The sequence below is a fragment of the Equus quagga genome, chromosome 11 (assembly GCF_021613505.1).
Source record: "Equus quagga isolate Etosha38 chromosome 11, UCLA_HA_Equagga_1.0, whole genome shotgun sequence".
Classification (NCBI taxonomy): domain Eukaryota; kingdom Metazoa; phylum Chordata; class Mammalia; order Perissodactyla; family Equidae; genus Equus; species Equus quagga.
This window is the reverse complement of record NC_060277.1, coordinates 91,532,105-91,553,392: the sequence shown is the minus strand read 5'-3', so window position 1 is coordinate 91,553,392 and position 21,288 is coordinate 91,532,105. Positions and strand designations below refer to the sequence as shown.

General features: G+C 48.0%; 2 protein-coding genes across 3 annotated transcripts in view; one reads left to right on the top strand and one right to left on the bottom strand.

Annotated features, from left to right (window-relative positions):
- Nucleotides 1-14,772: 14,772 nt before the first annotated feature.
- On the bottom strand, nt 14,773-18,111 carry GNGT2 (G protein subunit gamma transducin 2). The gene is made up of 3 exons (XM_046676814.1): nt 16,738-18,111; nt 15,941-16,046; nt 14,773-15,500 (listed from the first exon to the last, which is right to left on the bottom strand). The coding sequence occupies exons 1-3, from the start codon at nt 16,881-16,883 to the stop codon at nt 15,375-15,377; spliced, it is 378 nt and encodes a 125-aa protein (XP_046532770.1). The 5' UTR covers nt 16,884-18,111; the 3' UTR covers nt 14,773-15,374.
- A 172-nt stretch (nt 18,112-18,283) lies between these two features.
- ABI3 (ABI family member 3) overlaps nt 18,284-21,288 on the top strand; it is a 9,893-nt gene continuing 6,888 nt past the window's right edge. For both annotated transcript variants that reach the window (XM_046676809.1, XM_046676808.1), the window contains exon 1: nt 18,284-18,682. In XM_046676809.1, the coding sequence (XP_046532765.1) occupies nt 18,566-18,682 (117 nt within the window). In that variant the 5' untranslated portion in view covers nt 18,284-18,565. The remainder of the gene's footprint in view (nt 18,683-21,288) is intronic.

Here is a 21,288-nt window from a genome sequence, read left to right as displayed (position 1 = left end):
AAAAGTAACAAAATGGCAATAAGTACATACTTATCAATAGCTACTTTAAATCTCAATGAACTAAATGCTCAAATCAATAGGCAGAGTGTGACTGATTGGATAAAAAAATCAAGACCCATATATATGCTGCATACAAGAGACACCCTTCAGTCCTAAAGACACTCACAAACTGAAAGTGAAGGGATGGAATAAGATACTCCAGGGGCTGGCCCCGTGGCTGAGTGGTTAAGTTTGTGCGCTCTGCTGCAGGCAGCCCAGTGTTTCGTTGGTTTGGATCCTGGGCGTGGAGATGGCACTGCTCATCCAGCCACACTGAGGCAGCGTCCCACATGCCACAACTAGAAGGACCCACAATGAAGAATATACAACTATGTATCAGGGGGCTTTAGGGAGAAAAAGGAAAAAATAAAAAAAAAACCTTTAAAAAAAAAGATATTCCATGCAAATGGCAATAAAAAGAAAGCTGGGGGAACAATACTTATATCAGACAAAATAGACTTTAAAACAAAAACTCTAACAAGAGATAAAGAAGGGCACTACATAATGATAAAGGGAACAATCCAACAAGAGGATACAACACTTGTAAATATCTATGCACCCAACGTAGGAGCACCTAAATATATAAAGCAATTATTAACAGACATAAAAGGAGAAATAGATAGTAACACAATAATAGTAGGGGACTTTAACACTCCACTTTCGCCAATAGATAGATCATCCAAACAGAAGATCAGTAAGGAAACATTGGTCTTAAATGGCATATTACACCAGATGGACTTAGTAGATATATACAGCACATTCCACCCAAACACCATAAAATACACATTCTTTTTCAAATGCACATGGAAGATTCTTCAGGATTGATCACATATTGGGCCACAAAACAAGTCTCAATAAATTTAAGAAGATTGAACTAATACCAGGCATCTTTTCTGACCACAAAGGTATGAAATTATAAATCAACTACAGGAAGAAAATCAGAAAAGCCACGAATACGTGGAGATTAAACAAAATGCTATTGAACAATGATTGGGTCAATGAAGAAATCAAAGGAGAAATAAAAAAATAACTGGAGACAAATAAAAATGAAAATACAATGTGCCAAAACTTATGGGATAGAGCAACAGTGGTTCTAAGAGGGAAGTTTACAGCAATACAGGCCTACCTCAACAAACAAGAAAAATATCAAATAAACAAACTAACAGTGCACCTAAAGGAACTAGAAAAGAAAAATAAATAGAGCCAAAATCAGTAGAAGGACGGAAATAATAAAAATCAGAGTAGAAATAAATGAAACAGATTTAAAAACAATAGAAAAAATCAATGAAACCAAGAGCTGATTCTTTCAAAAGATAGACAAAATTGACAAATCTTAAGCTAGACTCACCAAGAAAAACAGAGAAGGCTCAAATGAATAAAATCAGAAATGAAAGAGGAAAAATTACAACAGACATCTCAGAAATACAAGATTATAAGAGAATACTACAAAAAGCTATATGCCAACAAACTGGATAACCTAAAAGAAATGGATAAATTCTTAAAATCATACTACCTTCCAAAACTGAATCAAGAAGAAATAGAGAATTTGAATAGACCGATCCCCATCAAGGAGATCGAAACAGGAATCAAAAACCCCCCAAAAAATAAAAGTCCAGGACCAGACAGCTTCCCTGGTGAATTCTACCAAACATTCAAAGAAGACTTAATACCTATTTTTCTCAAACTTTTCCAAAAAACTGAAGAGGAGGAGAAGCTTCCTAACCCATTCTACGAAGCCAACATTACCTTGCTACCAAAACCAGACAAGGACAACACAGAAAAAGAAAATTACAGGCCAATATCACTGATGAACTTCGATGCAAAAGTCCTCAACAAAATGCTAGTAAATCAAATACAATACATTAAGAAGATCATACAATATGATCAAGTGGGATTTATTCCAGGAATGCAGGGATGGTTCAACACCCGCAAATCAGTCAACGTGATACACCACATTAACAAATTGAAGAATAAAAATCAAATGATCATCTCAATAGATGCACAGAAAGCATTTGACAAGATACAGCATCCATTTATGATAAAAACTCTGAAAAAAATGGGTATAGAAGGAAAGTACTTCAACATAATAAAGGGCATATGTGACAAACCCACAGCTAATATCATTCTCAATGGAGAAAAACTGAAAGCTATCCCTCTAAGAACAGGAACTAGACAAGGATGCCCACTTTTACCACTCTTATTTAACATAGTATTGGAAGTCCTAGCCAGAGCAATCAGGCAAGAAAAAGAAATAAAAGGATCCAAATTGAAAAGGAAGAAGTGAAACTGGCACTTTTTGCAGAGACATGATTTTATATACAGAAAACCCTAAAGAATCCACCAAAAAACTTTTAGAAATAATAAATGAATACTGTAAAGTTGCAGGATACAAAATCAACATACAAAAATCAGTTGCATTTCTATATACTAACAACGAAGTAGCAGAAAGAGAAATTAAGAATACAATCCCAGGGGCCGGCACAGTGGCACAGCAGTTAAGTGCACATGTTCTGCTTTGGTGGCCTGGGGTTCACTGGTTAGGATCCCGGGTGCGGACATGGCACTGCTTGGCACACCATGCTGTGGCAGGTGTCCCACATATAAAGTAGAGGAAGATGGGCATGGATGTTAGCCCAGGGCCAGTCTTCTTCAGCAAAAAGAGGAGGATTGGCAGCAGTTAGCTCAGGGCTAATATTCCTAAAAAAAAATAAATAAATAAAATAAAAAGAATACAATCTCATTTACAATTGCAACAAAAAGAATAAAATACCTAGGAATAAACTTAACCAAAGAGGTGAAAGATCTGTACACTGAAAACTATAAAACATTGTTGAAAGAAATTGAAGAACACACAAAGAAATGGAAAGATATTCTGTACTCTTGAATTGGAAGAATTAACATAGTTAAATGTCTATACTTCCTAAAGCAATTTACAGATTCAATGCAATCCCTATCGAAGTTCCAACAACATTTTCACAGAAACAGAACAAAGAATCCTAAAATTTATATGGAACAACAAAAGACCCTGAACAGTCAAAGGAACCATGATAAAAAGAACAAAGCTGGAGGTATCATGCTCCCTGATTTCAAAATATACTGCAAAGCTATAGTAACCAAACCAGCATGGTACTGGCACAAAAACGGACACACAGATCAATGGAACAGAATCGAGAGCCCAGAAATAAACCCACACATCTATGGACAGCTAATATTCGACAAGGGAGCCAAGAATATTCAATGGAGAAAGGAAAGTCTCTTCAACAAATGCTGTCGGGAAAACTGGACAGCCACATGCAAAAGAATGAAAATAGACCATTTTATCTCACACCATGCACAAAAATTAACTCAAAATGGATTAAAGATTTGAATGTAAGACCTGAAACCATGAAACTTCTAGAGGAAAACATAGGCAGTATGCTCTTTGACTTGGTCTTAGCAGCATATCTTCAAGTACCATGTCTGACAGGGCAAGGGAAACAATAGAAAAAATAAACAAATGGGACTACATCAAACTAAAAAGCTTCTGCACAGCAAAGGAAACCAACAACAAAATGAAAAGACAACCTAACAATTGGGAGAAGATATTTGCAAACCATATATCCAATAAGGGGTTAATATCCAAGATACATAAAGAACTCATATATCTCAACAACAAAAAAACCAACAACCCAATTATGGGGCTGGCCCCATGGCCAAGTGGTTAAGTTCACACACTCTGCTTCGGCGGCCCAGGGTTTTGCCAGTTTGAATCCTGGATGTGGACATGGCACTGCTCATCAAGCCAGGCTGAGGCAGCGTCCCACATGCCACAACTAGAAGGACCCACAACTAAAAAAGTACACAACAATGTACTGGGGGGCTTTGGGAGAAAAAGGAAAAAAAAAACAATTAAAAAATGGGCAAAAGATCTGAACAGGGGCCAGCCCACGGCCAAGCGGTTAAGTTTGCACGCTCTGCTTTGGCAGCCCAGGGTTTTGCCAGTTCGGATCCTGGGCGCAGACATGGCACCACTCATCAGGTCATGTGGAGGCAGCATCCCACATGCCACAACTAGAAGGACTCACAACTAAATAAAATATACAACTATATACTGGGGCGATTTGGGAGAAAAAGCAGAAAAAAAAAAGATTGGCAATGTTGTTAGCTCAGGTGCCAATCTAAAAAAAAAAAGATCTGAACAGACATTTCTCCGAAGAAGATATACAGATGGCCAACAGGCACATGAAAGGATATTCAACATCATTAACTATCAGGGAAATGCAAATCAAAACCACAATGAGCTATCACCTCACTCCAGTCAGAATGGCTATAATTAACTAGACAGGAAACAGCAAGTGTTGGGGAGGATGTGGAGAGAAGGGAACTCTCACAGGCTGCTGGTGGGAGTGCAAACTGGTGCAGCCACCATGGGAAACAGTATGGAGATTCCTCAAAAAATTAAGAATAGATCTACCATACGATCCAGCTATTCCACTGCTGGGTATTTATCCAAAGAAAATGAAAACACGAATGCGTAAAGATACATGCACCCCTATGTTCATTGCAGCATTATTCACAGTAGCCAAGACTTGGAAGCAACGTAAGTGCCCAAGAAGGATGGATAAAGAAGATGTGGTATATATACACAATGAAATACTATTTAGCCATAAGAAATGATGAAATCCGGTCATTTGTGACAACATGGATGGGCCTTGAGAGTATTACGTTAAGCGAAATAAGTCAGAGGGAGAAAGTCAAATACTATGATTATTATGATCTCACTCATAAGGAGAAGATAAAAACAACAACAATCACATAGAGATGGAGATTGGATTGGTGGTTACCAGAGGGGAAGCAGAGGGAGGAGGGCAAAAGGGGTGATCAGGCACACGTGTGTGGTGATGGATGGTAATTGGTCTTTGAGTGGTGAAGAGGATGTAATCTACACAGGAATCAAAATATAATGATGTACGCCTGAAATTTACAAACCAATGTTACTGCAATTTAAAAAAACCATATTATGACGTATTTACTATTCTGAATGTATATTTTCTCAACTGAAAAAGTGAGGAATTTGAGATCAAAAGTTTGTCCAGGGGCCACCCGGTGGTGCAGTGGTTGGGTTTATGCTACAGTTCCACAGTACAGGGTTCTCGGGTTCGAATTCTGGGTGCAGACACGCACACTGCTCCTCAAGCCATGCTCAGCAACAATCTTTCTCAAGCAAAAAGAGGAAGATTGGCAACAGATGTTAGCTCAGGGCCAATTTTCTTCACCAAAAAACAAAGTTTGTCCAAAGAGAGGGAGTCAGGATGAAGATCCTTTACTCTGAGTCAGCTGAACCACATTTGGAGGATCAGATTCAATTCTAGGCATCACACAAAGACATCCAAAAATTTCATTCTGCTACTAACTGGCTGGATGCATAAGCATTTAAATGTTCTGAAATTGTAACAATGTGAGATGATGGATGTGTTAACTAAACTTACTGTAACCATTTCAAAATATATACTGTATATCAAATCACTATGTTGTACACCTTAAACTTATACAATGTTATAGTCAATTATATCTCAATAAAGCTGGAAAAATTAAAAATATTCTGAGCCTTATCTATAAAAGGACAACAATGATGTCTTTTGCATGGCAGTGTTGTGAGAATTAGTAATATAACAAGCAAAATGTCCTTTTCTTTGCATCTGATCCACGATAGGCTCAATAATGGTAACTGCTAGACAGACAATCAGAATAGTGAAAATTACGGAAGCTCAGATTCTTGAGGAAAGAACACAAGTTTATTTATTTATTTTTTTGGAGGACGATTAGCCCTGAGCTAACTCCTGCCAATCTTCCTCTTTTTGCTGAGCAAGACTGGCCCTGAGCTCACATCCGTGCCCATCTTCCTCTACTTTATATGTGGGACGCCCACCACAGCATGGTGTGCCAAGTGGTGCCCAGTGTGCACCCGGGATCCGAACCGGCAAACCCCAGGCCGCCGAAGCGGAACGTGTGCACTTAACCCCTGTGCCACTGGGCCGGCCCCAGAACATATTTACATGGGGAGGAACACAAAACTCACAGGGTTGCAACAGAGGCAGAGAATGAGAACTTGTGGCTGGAAGTTAGAGGGGAAAATAGGAAGAACTTTCTATTTGAGTGTCCGTCAACAGAACAGGCTTGAGAAATTCTGAGTTTCTGATGCGTGGAGGTCTCCTGGGGGAGGGGGGGAGTTAAAGGTCTTTGTCACTTGGGGCTGTAGGAAGATTTCCACACTGAGGTGGAGATTGGGCTCTGTAATAGAAAAGTTGCCTTGCCTTCTGCTCTGAGGTTTGGTTCTGCTGTGAACCCTCGAGCTCACTCAGGACCTATACTCACCAGGACCTTTCTCACCATTTCTTCAACGGCTTTCATCGTTTTTTGTTTGTGTTTGTCCGTTTGCACCAAGACCCTCAGTAAGATGTCTGTTTTACATCACAAACCAGTACACATATACGCAAAACTGAAACAAACGTTTAAGAAACAATATTCACCTTTACTGCTGAAAAATAAATGAAAAGCAATAGGATATACTGGAGTATATGAAGAAGCCATTTGGTTTAAAACTAATTTGGCTTGACCTTGTTTTTCCAAAAGGGCCTGATGTGGCCCGTTGAGCAGGCATTGTACATGTGCTTTAAACGTTTACTATGTCCCACAGACAAAAATGACGCCCTGAAAGATAGGGATGTAACTCTCCCTTCCCCGCACCTCCGCCCATCGGCATTTCCTTAATAAGCATCTCTTCCTGGGAACTAAGGATTAATTACCGACCTGCTGTGCTCACCTTGTGACCATTGACCTGCTGACCACCAACCTGCTGTGCCAGCTAAGCATCTTGTGACAATTGTGAAAAGGGACATTCCTATCATATGTGATGTACACTCTTTGTTCCAAGATGGTACTTAACCACTCTGTACACCCCACTTCTTTGGCGCCCTTCTTTCCTTGGAGAAGGAAGGCCCAGGGCTATAGTCCTCAAACCTACTTCTTAATAAACTCACCCCAATTTTGATTTATAGATTGATTACGGATTATTTGCATTGACACCACATGTAAAAGTATGTGTATCTGATATTCTGTATTTTTTAAAAGTTGGTCTCAGGGGCCAGCCCAGTGGCACAGTGGTTAAGTTCACACGTTCCACTTTAGCTGCCCGGCATTCGACTGTTCGGATCCTGGGTACAAATCTACACACTGTTTACCAAGCCATGCTGTGGCAGGTGTCCCACATATAAAGTAAAGGAAGATGGGCATGGATGTTAGCTCAGGGCCAGTCTTCCCCAGCAAAAAAGAGGAGGATTGGCAGCAGATGTTAGCTCAGGGCTAATATTCCTCAAAAAATAAATAAATAAATAAATAAAGTAAAAGTTGGTCACAATCTATTAAATTGATTCCATAACTCACGAATGGTTCTCACCCACAGTTAGTAAAACACTTATGAGCTCACTACCATCCCCCCGTGCTTCCTCTCCTAGCTCCAGCTTCTCTGAGACCCCCTCCACATTTCCTTCTCTTTCCATCCCCAGTAGCTCAGGGGAGAACGTCTCTCTCCTCCTCACCAACAGTCTGAGGAACCCTTTCCAATAGTTTTATTCCCATGAAGGGCCCCCAGAGGAGGGCATTTTCCAGAAGCTAGCACCTGCTGTATGTTGTCCCTAACCAGAGTCACCAGCAGAGGGCAGAGTGCCAAGACCACCAGGGAAGCCAGGTCTGTGCCTAGCCTGGTCTCTCCCTTGCGCTAGATTCCCAGGGTTGTCCGTTCATTATCTTCCTTGCTGATTCATTTGTACACGAGGCAACGTACGTGCAACACTTATCACAATGCCTGGCACGTAGGAAGCCTGTAAATTAGAGAACACACACCATCATTTAACACCCATTTGTTGAGCACTTACTGGGTTCTAGGTGCTAGAGATACAAAAATAAAAGACTTGACCTCTCCCTCAAGGAGCTTGAAATCATTTTTTTTTTTTTTTAAAGATTTGCACCTGAGCTAACAACTGTGGCCAATCTTTTTTTTTCTCCCTGCTTCATCTCCCCAAATCCCCCCTGGTACAGTTGCAGGTCCTTCTAGTTGTGGCAAATGGGACGCTGCCTCAACGTGGCCTGACGAGCGGTGCCGTCTCCGCGCCCAGGATCTGAACCCTGGGCCGCTGCCCCGGAGCGCGCGGACTTAACCACTCGGCCACGGGGCCGGCCCCAAGGAACTTGAAATCTTGACTGATCAATCAAAGACTGAAATAGAATGTAAAATGAAAAGTACTGGGCTCAGGCGTATACTTGGACACAAAGGTAAGTGAAATCCACCTGGGGAATGTGGAAAAAAAAGAAATTAAGACCCAAGCACAGAACAACACGTACATGCTACTATTTGTGTAAAAAAGGGAGGTTTGTGTGTATTGTTGGCTTGTATATGCCTAAAACACCTCTGAAAGGTGCCATGAGAACCAGGTGACATTGGTTTCTCCAGAGAGGAAATTAGGGGGAGAAAAGGAGAGAGGACTGTTCCCCCACTCCCTTCACACCACTTGAGTTCTGATCCACCTCATTCTGAATGGCTTGTTCCTTCAGTCACCAAGGAGAGAGTCGGGGAAAGCTTACAAGATGCTTAAACCTGGTTGTGACTGTAGGATAGCAGGGGCAGCATGATTAAGATGTCTCAAGCATGGCAGGAACCAGGGGAGGAGTTAAGAGAAGCTGACTGGAGCCCTGGGGGCAGGAGTGTGAGCAGTGGGAGAGCTGAGGTCCCCTGAGGTCAGCAGGGCCCCTTATGGTATAGGAAGGGCCTTGGTGCTAAACCCAGAAGTCATGACTTGGTCTTCCAGGGGGCAGAGAGTCAAGAAGAGTTTTAAGCAAGGGAGCCACAGAGAAGACACTAGCAGTGAGGGGCGGCTGGATGGGGCCAGGTAGATGGGAAGTTCTGTGGGAGGCTGTTGAATCCCGGAGTGAGAGGTGGTGAGTCCCTAACTAAGCGCACGGCAGAGGGAGCAGAGGGACAAACAGATGAGGGCGTGAGAGATGGAGAAGGCAGAATCTGCAGGAATTCGCATCTGATTAGACGCGATGGGGGAAGTGGGCGGGGGAGAGGCAGCTTCCCGCTCTTCTTTGCTTCCCTCTCTCCTCTCCTGGCCTCCCTGGTTTCTGTTTCCTCCGCTCTGATGCTGCAGACGATGAGTCACCCACGTCACTCATTTCCGTGGTCTGGTAGAGAATGGGAAAGTCAGAGGAACCAAGGGGACTTGGGAAACTACCCCGAGCTGCCCCTCTCCCCCAGCCTCTAACCCTCAGAAATGGTGGAGGAGGACAGGGGCCAGGATGCTGTGGGTGCTAGTTTGAACCGCACGTTAAACCCTGCTCCTGGATGAGCATCCTGCCTCCCTCACCAGGCCCGGGCCTCTGTCTCCCTCCTCAGGACCGGACACACGTAGGCCCAGTGCAAAATGAGAATGAGAGCCCTTGTTGAAAAGTTAAGAATTTCAAGACAGCGATAGCAGAGTGTTAAACCAAGCACAGGGCCCTTCTAAGCGGGAGGCTGTGTGTGACAGCACGGGTCCAACACACCCGTGAAGCTGGTCTTGTCCCCAGGCCTCAAGCTCAGGTAGGGAATTGGTGGGGGGTGGCAGAGGGCTCTAACTTTCCTAGAGGCCCAGAGGTCACGGTTGGGTAATTGTCCTCTGCCTAAGGCACCAAGATGCCAAGCAGACAAGACTCCATCCCCATTCCACTCCCTCCAGGCTGCAGGCGTGAGATCCAGAAGGCACAGGGGTCCGGGCACTGGGCTGCCTGATCCACTAGGAGGGTTTCGAGCTGCTGCCAGCCCCAGGAGCTGAGGCCAGATCAACCGGTCAGCCGTTGCCCTCCTGGGAATCCCATCCTGGGAGTGTCTGGTGAATGTGGAGTGTGGAAGGAAGGTGATACAGAATTGAAACTTGAAAATGACTCAGCTTGATGTTAGCTGACCGTGAAATCAGGAGTTGAGAGCACTGCCCCTCTCTTCCTGCCTTGCCCTCGTTTTACTGCTCAGGACCGTCAGAATTTCAATTATTCAGTCTTTGCTTGGCATCTTCACACTTCTGACCCTCCCTTCTCAGTTCTTTTCACGGCTCTTTTCTTCTACCCCAGCCAGAGATGCTGATGTTCTCCAAGTTCAATTTTTTTTTTTTTTTAGTAATACATTTTTTCTTCTTTTTTTTTTCTTTCTGCTTTTTTCTCCCCGAATCCCTCCAGTATATAGTTGTATATTTTAGTTGTGGGTCCTTCTAGCTGTGGCATATGGGATGCTGCCTCAGCGTGGCCTGACGAGCGGTGCCATGTCCCCGCCCAGGATCCGAACCGGTGAAACCCTGGGCCACCGAAGCAGAGCACGCAAACTTAACCACTCGGCCATGGGGCCGGCCCCTCAAATTCTTTTTTTATTTTTTAAAAATTTTTCCTTCTTCTCCCCAAATCCCCCCAATACATAGCTGTATATTTTAGTTGTGGGTCCTTCTAGTTGTGGCATGTGGGACACCACCTCAGCATGGCCCGATGAGAGGTGTTAGGTCCGCACCCAGGGTCTGAAAGGGCAAAACCCTGCGCTGCTGAAGCAGAGTGCGTGAACTTAACCACTCGGCCACAGGGCTGGCCCTCCAAGTTCAATTTTTGGCCTCCTCTCGTCTTGATCCTTGCAGCAGTCTTAAGCAGTCTCACCTACTTTTGTCGTACCAGCTACCACCAAGCAGTGATTCTCAGCAGGGCACAAGGGGACAGAGGGGGAGCCTGGGGGAATTATCTAGAATCTGCTACTGGGGAGGGCTTTCCAGCTGGTGACACCACCGTTCACTCAGTCATCCGAGATAGAAACGTGAGGTCATCCTTGATCGTTTCCTTGCCTTTCTGCCAACCTTCGATCAATCTCTAAGCCCTGAAAATTTTACTTCCTAATTATCCCTCGAATTCGTCACCTCCTCTCCCTTCTTCCTCCACTTCCCCAGTTCAGTCCCTAATCCCCCTGAGTGCCTGGAGCCCAGTGATTCCCCTCTCTCTGCGAACAGCCCTTCTCAGCATGGCCCCGAAAGTCAGGGGGAAAGGAAGTCCTTCCTCTCTGACTCCTGGGAAGCAATTAAGGTTCTGGTCAGATGATCGAGGTCTTAGAGTACAATTGAAGGACTGACGACAAGAAGGTCTGGGGAGGGCTCTGTGGCTGGTCTCCTTAGGATGAGCCAGAGACTGAAAATATTCAAGTGTCACGAGCAGGTTTACCAGAAGGCCAGCCCCTGCAGAAGAGGTTCTTTAGAACCCCGTAGATGGGATGACCACTGGGCTGACTAGGGCTCATGAAACAAGGCAGGAATAGAGGTTATGCATGTGGGAGAGCATGGGCTGCCCTTCATCCGGCCCAGCGCAGCTCCACCACTGCCCAATGAGCCAGCAACAGTGCCGACCCTGAGCCCCTCATACAGACCTCGAGGCAGCCAGCCAGTTCTCTGGTGGCAGGTCAACGGAGGGGACAGAGAGTTGTCCTCACTGGAATAGGCACTTATTTAGGAAGTGGATTTCTGTTCCTTGCCTGCCATGACTCTGCCAACGCTCCCATCTATGCGCTTATGGGATGTCTTCCAGCTGGCCGTGGTATCCCAGACCGTGCTATCTCCAACCAAGAAGCAAAAAGAAGAAAGACACAAAGTGTAAGGCAGACCCTCGAACAGAAGGACAACATTGGTGGAAAAGCCAGGGAAATCTAAACAGAGTCTGGAGTTTAATTAATAGTATTGTGCAGACGTTAATTTCTCAGTTTTAGTAAAAGTACCATGTTTATGTAAGATGTTAACATTAGGGGAAGCTGGGGGAAGTGCATGTGGGAACTTTCTGTACTATCTTGGCAACTCTTCCGTAAATCTAAAATTATTTCAAAATGAAACTACTGAATTAAAAAAAAGAAGTAAGACAAGAGGCTAATGTCCATAAGATTTGCTGTCATCATGTGTCCATCATGTGGAAGCTGGTGGCTTTAGAGAGTGAAGGACTGGCCCGCTTTGGTGCCAGCTGGGAGACACCACGTTGCAAAGATGAGGTGCTGTCCGAAGGCTGCTGGGTGTGCCCTGAACCGAACCAGTAACGACAGACAGTGCTTTGCTTTCATGGCTAAACAATTCAAAGATCTATGAGATAGACGCGGGGATGGATGGCTCCGCTTACATCAGTCACTCACTCTCAGAACGATCATTCTCATCCTCTGACCTTGCTGAGGTGAAGATTCAGGCCGCAAGGAGGGAATGCTGCCACCGGGCGCAGAATAATAATTCCTTTGAAGTGGAAGCTGAGATCACCCTCAGCCATTTGAGGCTCCTTCTGGCACTAGGAAAACAGACAGGAAAGGGGGGGAGGGTGTTGGGCCAATGACTGATCTTGAGGCTCAGGGGTCCTAGGATTGTCACCACACCTCGGGGTGGCCAGGAAGAGTATGGGTGGAGCTGAGAGAACACCTGGGGCATCATGGCCTGAGTAAAGGGGTACAGAAGAAACTACTGCTCTACTCAGAGTCCCACTAAGGGTTCAAAATCCTTAGGAATAAAGGTCGGAGTCAACCCTCTGGACCAAGAACTCCAACCATGAGATTCTGCCTGAAGGTAGGAGAACAGCTCTCGGTAGGTGGAGGAAAGAAGCCATAGCCACATGGCCTATAGCCATATGACTGTGACCCCATCTGTTTTTCCTTTTTTACGGCTGGAGCCACATGGAATATTCACCCTTCCCCTTTAAAAAAATAAGAATTGTTGTATTTGAGGTTGGCCCGGTGGCGCAGCGGTTAAGTTCGCACGTTTTGCTTCGGTGGACCAGGGTTTGCTGGTTCGGATCCCGGGTGCGGACATGGCACCGCTTGGCAAAAGCCATGCTGTGGTAGGCATCCCACATATAAAGTAGAGGAAGATGGGCATGGATGTTAGCTCAGGGCCAGTCTTCCTCAGCAAAAACAGGAGGATTGGCAGTAGTTAGCTCAGGGCCAACCTTCCTCAAAAAAAAAAAAAAGGAATTGTTATATTTAAATATTTTCTCTTTCTCATTCCTCTTCTTTGCCTTCCTTTGAGTGGAGTATATTGAGAGTGTCTGAATTTTTTCTAGGTTGCAGAATAGCGAAGTGGGGTCAGGATGGAATTGGGAAAGGAGTGGACACTCCCCAGGAGATCCTGGATTCTGACCCAGTGGCCCAAGACCTCACCAGTGGGAGCAAGACGTGCTCACAGCACAGCTGTGGCGCACTGGAGAGGGGTGCTCAGCGAGTCTGCTCCTCTATGTCAGGTCACTGTATTACGTGAGCTTTGTTGTTAGATCCTTGCTTTCAGTCCTTTCTAGCAATGCCCCAAACCAGAAACTTGGACGTCGTCCGTGACACTTCCTGTCCCTCACCCATCACTCGATGAGATGTCAAGATCTGAAAACCTTATTCCCCAGGTCTCACCAGCCCACCTCTCCCTCTGGAGACTTATAGCCACTGCCCTAATTCACCTCTCCCCTGAGCTAACGATCGCCTCCTTAATTGTCTCTCTGCCTTTATTCTTTCCCCATTCCCATCTTACCAAAAGCCAATTTCTTTCTAAGTACAGACATTACCAACTCACTCCCAGACGATGAGGTTGTTTAGTGCAGCAAACAAGACCCCTCTGGTCACCTCCACCTCCACCTTTCCAGAGTATCCTAGGGACCGAGGCCTGTCTCTTGCCATTCCAACAACTCCAGCCTGACTGGTGTTTGCATTGAAACTCTGGTTCTTTCCTTTTTCTCATATCTATGCCTCTGTTTAGACTGTGCCTTCAATCAGATTTGCCATCCATCCACCCATTTACAACTTAACCCTTTAGGACTCAGTTCAGGACATCACCTCCTTCTAGAGACCTTTCCTGTCCCCTCTTCCAGGAGGCTATGCACTCATTCAGCTGGATTTGGTAGCCCTTCCACAGGTCCCCATCATACCCCACACAGACCTCTCTGAGGTTGCACTGCACACATTGTATCACAAGTGTCTGTCTGTGGCTCCTTTAGATAGTAATCACCTTGCTATCAAGGCCCAGGAATCAGTTCCCTTCTTCTTTTTTTTTTTTTTTCAGGAAGATAAGTCCTGAGCTAACATCTGCTGCAAATCCTCCTCTTTTTGCTGAAGAAGACTGGCCCTGAGCTAACATCCGTGCCCATCTTCCTCTACTTTATATGTGGGACGCCTACCACAGCATGGCGTGCCAAGCGGTGCCATGTCCGCACCCGGGATCCTAACCAGGGAACCCCGGGCCGCCAAAACAGAACGTGCGAACTTAACCACTGCACCACCAGGCTGGCCCCTCACTTCCCATCTTCGTTGTACTCCCGGCTCGGACCAGGATCCAGCCTCTCTTCTGCTAATCAAAGCCTGTCCCTCGGCTACTTAAATACATTCACAGGCTGACACTTATTGCCCTGAGGGTGAAAAGGAAAGTTCTTAACTGAGCTCACAGAAGGTCCTTTAAGACTTGACCCTATCTCCCTCTCCAGCCCCATGTCTTACCACTCCCCTTTCTGCCCCTGCCCCCACTGGTCTGCAGCCGTTCCCACTGACCTTGGTCATGGCCCTCAAAGTCTGTCTGCTGTGTGCTCCTATACCACCCCTGACTTTCCTTTCCCCATAGCAGCACTCACTGATCTAATCGTAAACTCTTTGTTCCATGTCTTCTCTGCTAAATTCCATGAAAATAGGAGCCACGTTAGTCTTGCTCACTCTTTAATCTTTAGTGCCCAGCACATAATAGACCCTCAATAATAGTAAATAAATCATGACATCATGTCTTTACAAACTCTTTTTGTCATCAGGCCATCAGGGGTGATCTAAATGACTAGAAGGAGGACCACAGGGTGGGACATGAGACGGGAGCAAGGATTCCCCAACTCCGGCTCCCAACCCAAAGTACTCTGATGGCAATGCTTGTTCCTAGGAAGAGAGTGGAGGGGAAGGATGGGCGGGGTTGTAAGGAGGGGTGAATGTTGCCTAAGGACTGCCTCTGGGGTCTCAGAATATTGCAGGCACCTCAGATCCCGCGACAGCAGGGGCCACCTGCTAAGCTGGGGAAGCTCGGAGTGTTTCCAAGTGTGGTCAGCACGGACCCAGCAGGCGGAGGAGACAATGGGAGAAAAGAGTTGAAAGCGGGATTGGGGAACGGATTCACAATGAACGCAGTCAGGTATCTTTACTCATTCTGTGACTAAGAGAGGGTGAAAATTCCTGGGTTCGCTGGGTGTCCCGGGACAGTTGGTGCCGGGTGAGGACTGGGGCTGAGGAGGGACAGACGTTGAGGTGAGGGCCACCGGCACCATCAGCTGATCACACAAGAGCCTTTCTCCTTGAAGGGATTCTTGTCCTCAGGGACGCCTTTGAGAAGTGGGTCATTTCCTGCTTCAGCCTCCACATATTCCTTGATTTCCTTTCCTGTCTTGGAAATCTGCGAGAAAGCAAAGTATGCTTCTAGCTCTTGTTTGTTGCTCAGGATCCATGCCTTGGTCAGTCCCAAGAAAACAGGCTTTGGGGCAGAGAGGAGAAAGATGAAAGGGACAGGCAAGTGGGAGAAGGATGTCAGTTCCTCAACCAGAACCACAGGGCCCAACTCTTACCTCCAAGGGCCGCTTGGCCAGGCCCCGCCCGGAGACAGGGCTGGACACACGGAGCCCTCCAGCTCCCAGGTTCTCTCCCGTGCACCTCAGTGGGGTCAGACCCTGGCCTCTTCCCACATCCTACCCCATCCCAGAGACACCTCCTGCTCCTTCTACTGTCCTGGAGAGGTCCTACCACGCCATTGTCCATCTGTTCCTTCCTCGTGTCCTGGCTCCGTGAGGAACAGGAAGGGATAGAGAAGAGGGCCAGGGAAGGGGAGAGGAGGCCCACCGGAACCCTAGTGTTCTTCACTTCCTTCTTCAGCTGCTCCACCTCCATCTTCAACAGCTCCTTCTCACTGAGGTCCTGGGCCATCCTGCCCTGGAGACACCTGGTCCTGGAAAGGATTCCATGGCTGGGATTGCGAATCCCCTGGGCTCCCCCAGTTCCCTCCTCTGCACCCTCCACACCTCAACTTCTACCCTCTTCCCCACCACGTCCCGCAGTTCAGACCCCTCACCGTTCACCATATATTCACTGCACCCCCCGCTTCAGGAGTCTAGGCTGATGGGCGAGGCATAGTCTTTGCCCCCGGATAAGGATCTGTCTACAGAGGAAACGGGAGTCAGCCCACGCAGAAGGGAGAGAAAAGGAGTCTCTTTCAGTGAGGAAGACTTGGGAAGCAAAGTTATTGTTGCACATGATGGACAGGTAGAAGTTTTCAGGAAACTCCAGGACCTATCAGGGGAGAGTGTATCCTAGCGGTTAAGAGAAGGGCTCTGGAGCCTGCCAGCCTCCAGTTCTGACCCCGGCTCTGCTGCCTCCACACTGTGTGGCCTTGAGTCTTAGTTTCCCCATCTGCAAAATGGGTGTAATACTAGTGCTCACCTCATACGATTATTGTAAGTACTAAGAAAATGCATATAAAATATTTTAATACCCTGCCTGGCACATAATGAACACTTAATACATTTATCATCATCTTCATCATCATCATCGCTACAGGGTTATCAGGAAGGCCTGCCGGTGCCTAACCTCAATAATCCCAAGACTAGATGCCAGCCCAGTGCAACCTCAGCCCCTCTCACCTGCCAAGAAAGAGCGTGCGCTTCAAGTCACTTCTCTCCGACTCAGACAAGATGTTGTTTGAGCCTCCCAGCTCCTCATCAGCTGAAAGTCTTTGGATAAAGCAGATGGTCTGGAAGCGCAAATCTCTGAGGCCTAAGCTGATCATAGGCTCAAGGGTCTAAGCCCATCCACCAGCCGGAGGCTCCAAGCCCTCACTGCCCGCAGACCAGACACCCTGCCCCCTGCCTCAGCCCCTCTCTTGTAGGGACCCCCTGGCTTACAGCTTATTTCCCCACTTCTCACCCTCCAGCCCTACCTGCTCCCCTGCCTCTGCCTGCTCTCCCAAGCTGCCCCTCCCCTACGTCTGAGCCTGCTCTGAGGCTGGTCTTCCCAATGAGGCAAGTCCTAGACCAGCTTCTAACTTCCCGCACCCAAGAAGCCTGTGTCCCCGTTGGAGCCCACAATTTCACCTTACAAGGTTCTCCCAGCTCAGTCTTGATTCACGCATTCAATAAAATTGCTCTCACTTAGGATGCTGGGCCAGTCAGCACTTGGGGCCATGGCCACCCCTAATGCCCGTGTCCATGCTTCTTTGCCTCCATGCCTCCCTCTGACCCCTGGGCACGGGTCTTCCTCAGCAGCCCCTGAGCACAGGACCCACATCCAGAGCTTTCTCTTGGTCTCCTCCCAGGACCACCCAAGGGCTGTGCTGTTCAACAGATACTGAGCTCCTTTTCAGGCTGATGCCTGGCCAATGACAAGGGGACCCTCCTGAGGAGCAGATGTTAGGGGCCAATATGGTCAGCGAGGAATCTTTTTCTCCTGCCTCTAGGATAACCCACTGGGCAGTGGGAGGGGCAGAGAGGAGGCTCAGAGTCCATCCCAACTCCTCCTGCTCCAGGATCCAAGTCCCACTTGCAGCTGCGAGCCCTAAGAACTTAATATCAGGGCAGGACCCCAGAGGTCACCAAGCCCAAGTCCCCTGTTAATGCGGGAAAGAGAGCACATACCTCCTGGGGCCAGCTCAGTGCTCTCTCCACCGCTGCTTCCTAACACCAGCCAGTTAATCCGGAACTTGAACGTGGTGACTCTCAAAGCCAAGTCCTTCCTGTTGTCTAATCTGAGTCTCTCACGCTACACTTGGTCAATTTCATCTTGTCCTGCCTCCATCAGGCACAGAGCGTGTACACCAGATCTTCATGGCACGTAACCCTCCAGTGACTTGGTAACACTTCCCAGGGGATGTCTGGTTGTATCTTTCTGGTGTCCAACTTGAGTCCTCTCGCCGCTATGTTGGCTGTTTCCCATTATTGCTGGGCCGACACCCTATAGCCCCCCAGCATGACTGATCTCCATATCCTCTCCGCCCTCCACTGCCCTGTCCCTTGGTGACTCATCCCTGAGCTTCCCAAGGAAGCCCCCACCCTCTGCCTTTTCCTCCCCTTCATGAGTGGAAAATCCATCTCCGCCCCCCAGAGCAGGCCAGCCCCCTTCCTCCTCAGTCTCCCCTCCCAACCCCCCCAACAGTTTCCTCTCCGGGCCCAGGGAGCAATCACAGCTGCCCCGACCCTGGTTTCCTCTGCTGGGAGGGGTTGGGGGGCTGGCCCCCAAAGGGGCCCTGGCTTCCCCCTCCTCTGGGCAGGGCACAGAGAGGCACAGGCTCAGGGAGCAGGGACTGACTTCCTCTTGTCCCAGAACGAGCATGCCTGCCCTTTGCAAGGGGGTTTGGGTCTGTCACGTAGAGGAAACCAAAAGCGGCAAGAGGGAGGGAAGGCAGAGCGACCAATCAAGGGCAGGGTGAGGCGCGAAACCAGCGGGCTCCCCGGGGAGCTGGGCAGAGGCCGGGCCATGGCGGAGCTGCAGCAGCTGCAAGAGTTTGAGATCCCCACAGGCCGGGAGGCCCTGCGGGGCAACCACAGCGCCCTGCTGCGAGTTGCGGACTACTGTGAGAACAACTACTTGCAGGTAGGCAGAGCGGGCACAGGCCCCCACACCCCAGCCCCTGGAGGGGCCCGGAGCCCTTCCCCAGGGCAGGGCCGTGGGAGCCATCCTGACAGGTGCTTGTCCTGGGCCTTGGCTGAGAAAGCCTCCCACTCTAGGCCTTGGCTTCATCCCCGTTCCCCCAGACTTGACCCTGACCCCACATTGCCCAAACCCCTGCAGTGTACCTTCTCTCTCCCAGGGCCTCAGAGATGTCCAGGTGGGCAGCTCCACCCCGTCCTGTCATCAGGTCTCACCCCAGGTTCGTCTCCCTCCTGGCCTCCCACTCAAATCCAGAGGCCCCAAAACTTGTCCTCACACACAAGCACTGGTGCCATCATTCCATTTTCAGGCTGGCTCTAGGTGCGACTTCAGAAGAACCTTTCAAACACTACAGCGAACTTGAGATGGACAAGGGGAGGGTTCTTTCCCTGATCCTTGAGGGAGAGCGGAGAGACGTCAGACCAGGCTCGGTAAAGAGACGGCATCTGACACGGAGGCACCAGGATGGACAACACGACTGCTGGGAGCCGCCTACCAGCAAAAGATGGCTACTGGCATTTTAGACCAGTTTTCTAAATTGTGTGGTTGTCCCAGGACTGCAAATGTAGATTCCTGGGTCAAGGGAAGAGGGGTGATAGAAACTTACAACGATCGGGCACCTCTGTTATTTCATTAATCCTCATGACCACCGTGCGAGACAAGTATTATTATTCCTGTTTCAGAGATGAGGAGACAGCAGCACAGGGAGGTGAAGTGGCTCATCTATGGTCACACAGCTTGGAAACGGTAGAGCCGGGCATCAGCCCAGACTCTGAAGCCGAGCTCTCTCTTCTCCACCTTTCCGCCTCCCTCACATGCTGTATGACTTGAAAACAGTTTATCTGCACACTCTGTCCTCAGTTTCCTCTGCCCCTTAAGAGCCTGTACAGGCTAACCCTGGGATCCCTCGGGCAAAACTTCATTTGTCTAACGTCTTCTAACCAAACTGTGAGAAGAGGTACAGGGACCTCCCAGCTCAGTGAGAGTGTTGAAAAAACTAAGAAGAAAAGGAGCAAGTGCTCATGGGAGCACGGCAGATTAAAGAGAGTCAGTGCTAAGAACAGTGAGAACGCTCTGCAGCCTTCCTCTGGGCAGGCCTGGCGCCCGCATTGCCTCCTCCAGTCCGCACCCCAGTTCAGGGAGGTGAGGACCAGGAGGCTGAGGTTCTGGAACATTTGTTCACTTCCCAAAGGTCTCGTGGCAGAACTTGGATTTGAACCTGTAACTCTAAATCCAGAGCCCACCCCTTCACCTCTAGATGAAAGTGCTGCCCTGGGTAGAATTTCCATCTGGGTAGATGTGAGCAGCCAGCTTGTAGATGAGAGGGAAGGTGGACGGTAAACCAGCCCCGCTCCTGTGGCACTGGAAGGTATGCTCCTCCTGTCGACAAGGACAGAAACAGTCCTTCTCTCTCCCTCAGTAACCTCTGCACATCTCAAAGGACTCCCGCCCGGATGGGTCCTCATTTGCACATACAGTGTGCACACAGGATTTGAGGTCACAAAGACCTGAGCCCAATCTCCAACTCTGCCACCGACCAACTATACAATCGGCGGCAAGTTTCCTCTCTGATTCTTATCCCTTCCTCCAAGGGGGTCACATGGGTTAAATGTGATAATGTATTAAAGCATTTAGCCCAGTGCCTGCCCCTTAAGAAGGGCAGGATAAATGGCAGCTGGTACCATTATTATTATTATTGTCATCATCATTCATCAGAAGGATGAAAGACACATGGACAATAAAAGTCAGTTCTAGCAAGGCGAAGCAGCCCCAGCAGAAACACCCAGGGCATTGGAAGCCCTGACCCACACTGGAATCCCTGGACCCCTGCTTCCTTCATGCAGAATGCTAACCGCTAGACCACACAACCAGGGACCTCTCCGGGCTTCTCTGAGGATCTTTGTCTGGGAAGCAAATGGCTAGGAGGGGTTTGCATGAGTTCTCAGAATTGCTCTTAGACAAGGCCTTGTTCCCACGTCCTCCGTCCCCCCACTCAAGCCCCCTCCACCTCAACCAGGTGTCAGGAAACCCATGGGGAAAAGGGGAGGGCAGGCCGGGTCAACTGCAGAGTTCTTGGTCAGGGTCCGTCGAGTTTACAGACGGGGTAATTTGCATGATGAATAAGCAGGCAGGCATGCAAACGGATACCAGACCCTTGTCCCCCCAGACGTAACTTTGGGCCAAGACCAAAGCTGGGGTCAGTAGGCTTCCAGGCTCTAGCCTCCCAGAGCTGGACCCAAGCAGACAGTTTTCCTGTTTGGGCTGACAATTCCACATGCCAGTCCAGGGAGGGGACAGTACAGGAGAGGCCAGCTAAGAAATCTGGGTAGAGACCCGAGGAGTAGTCGCTGCTCTGTGTTGGGACTTTGTTTCCTCATCTATGAAAGGAAGGTCTTGAACGCTGAACTTGAAGGAGACCTGCTGTCCTTTCTGGTTTTAACACCCTGGGTTGCTTTCTGCTGATGAAATGTGAATTGCATGCAAATGAACATCTCTCTCCCTCTCTCTCTCTCTCTCTCTCTCTCTCTCTCTCTCTCTCTCTCTCTCTC

Coding starts and splice junctions, on each gene's coding strand:
- GNGT2 (XM_046676814.1), bottom strand. CDS start 16,883: ATGATCAGCTTAGGCCTCAGAGATTTGCGCTTCCAGACCATCTGCTTT. Junction 16,047..16,737: donor CGCACGCTCTTTCTTGGCAG/GTGAGAGGGGCT, acceptor AATCCTTTCCAG/GACCAGGTGTCTCCAGGGCA. Junction 15,501..15,940: donor TGAAGAACACTAGGGTTCCG/GTGGGCCTCCTC, acceptor GCTTTCTCGCAG/ATTTCCAAGACAGGAAAGGA.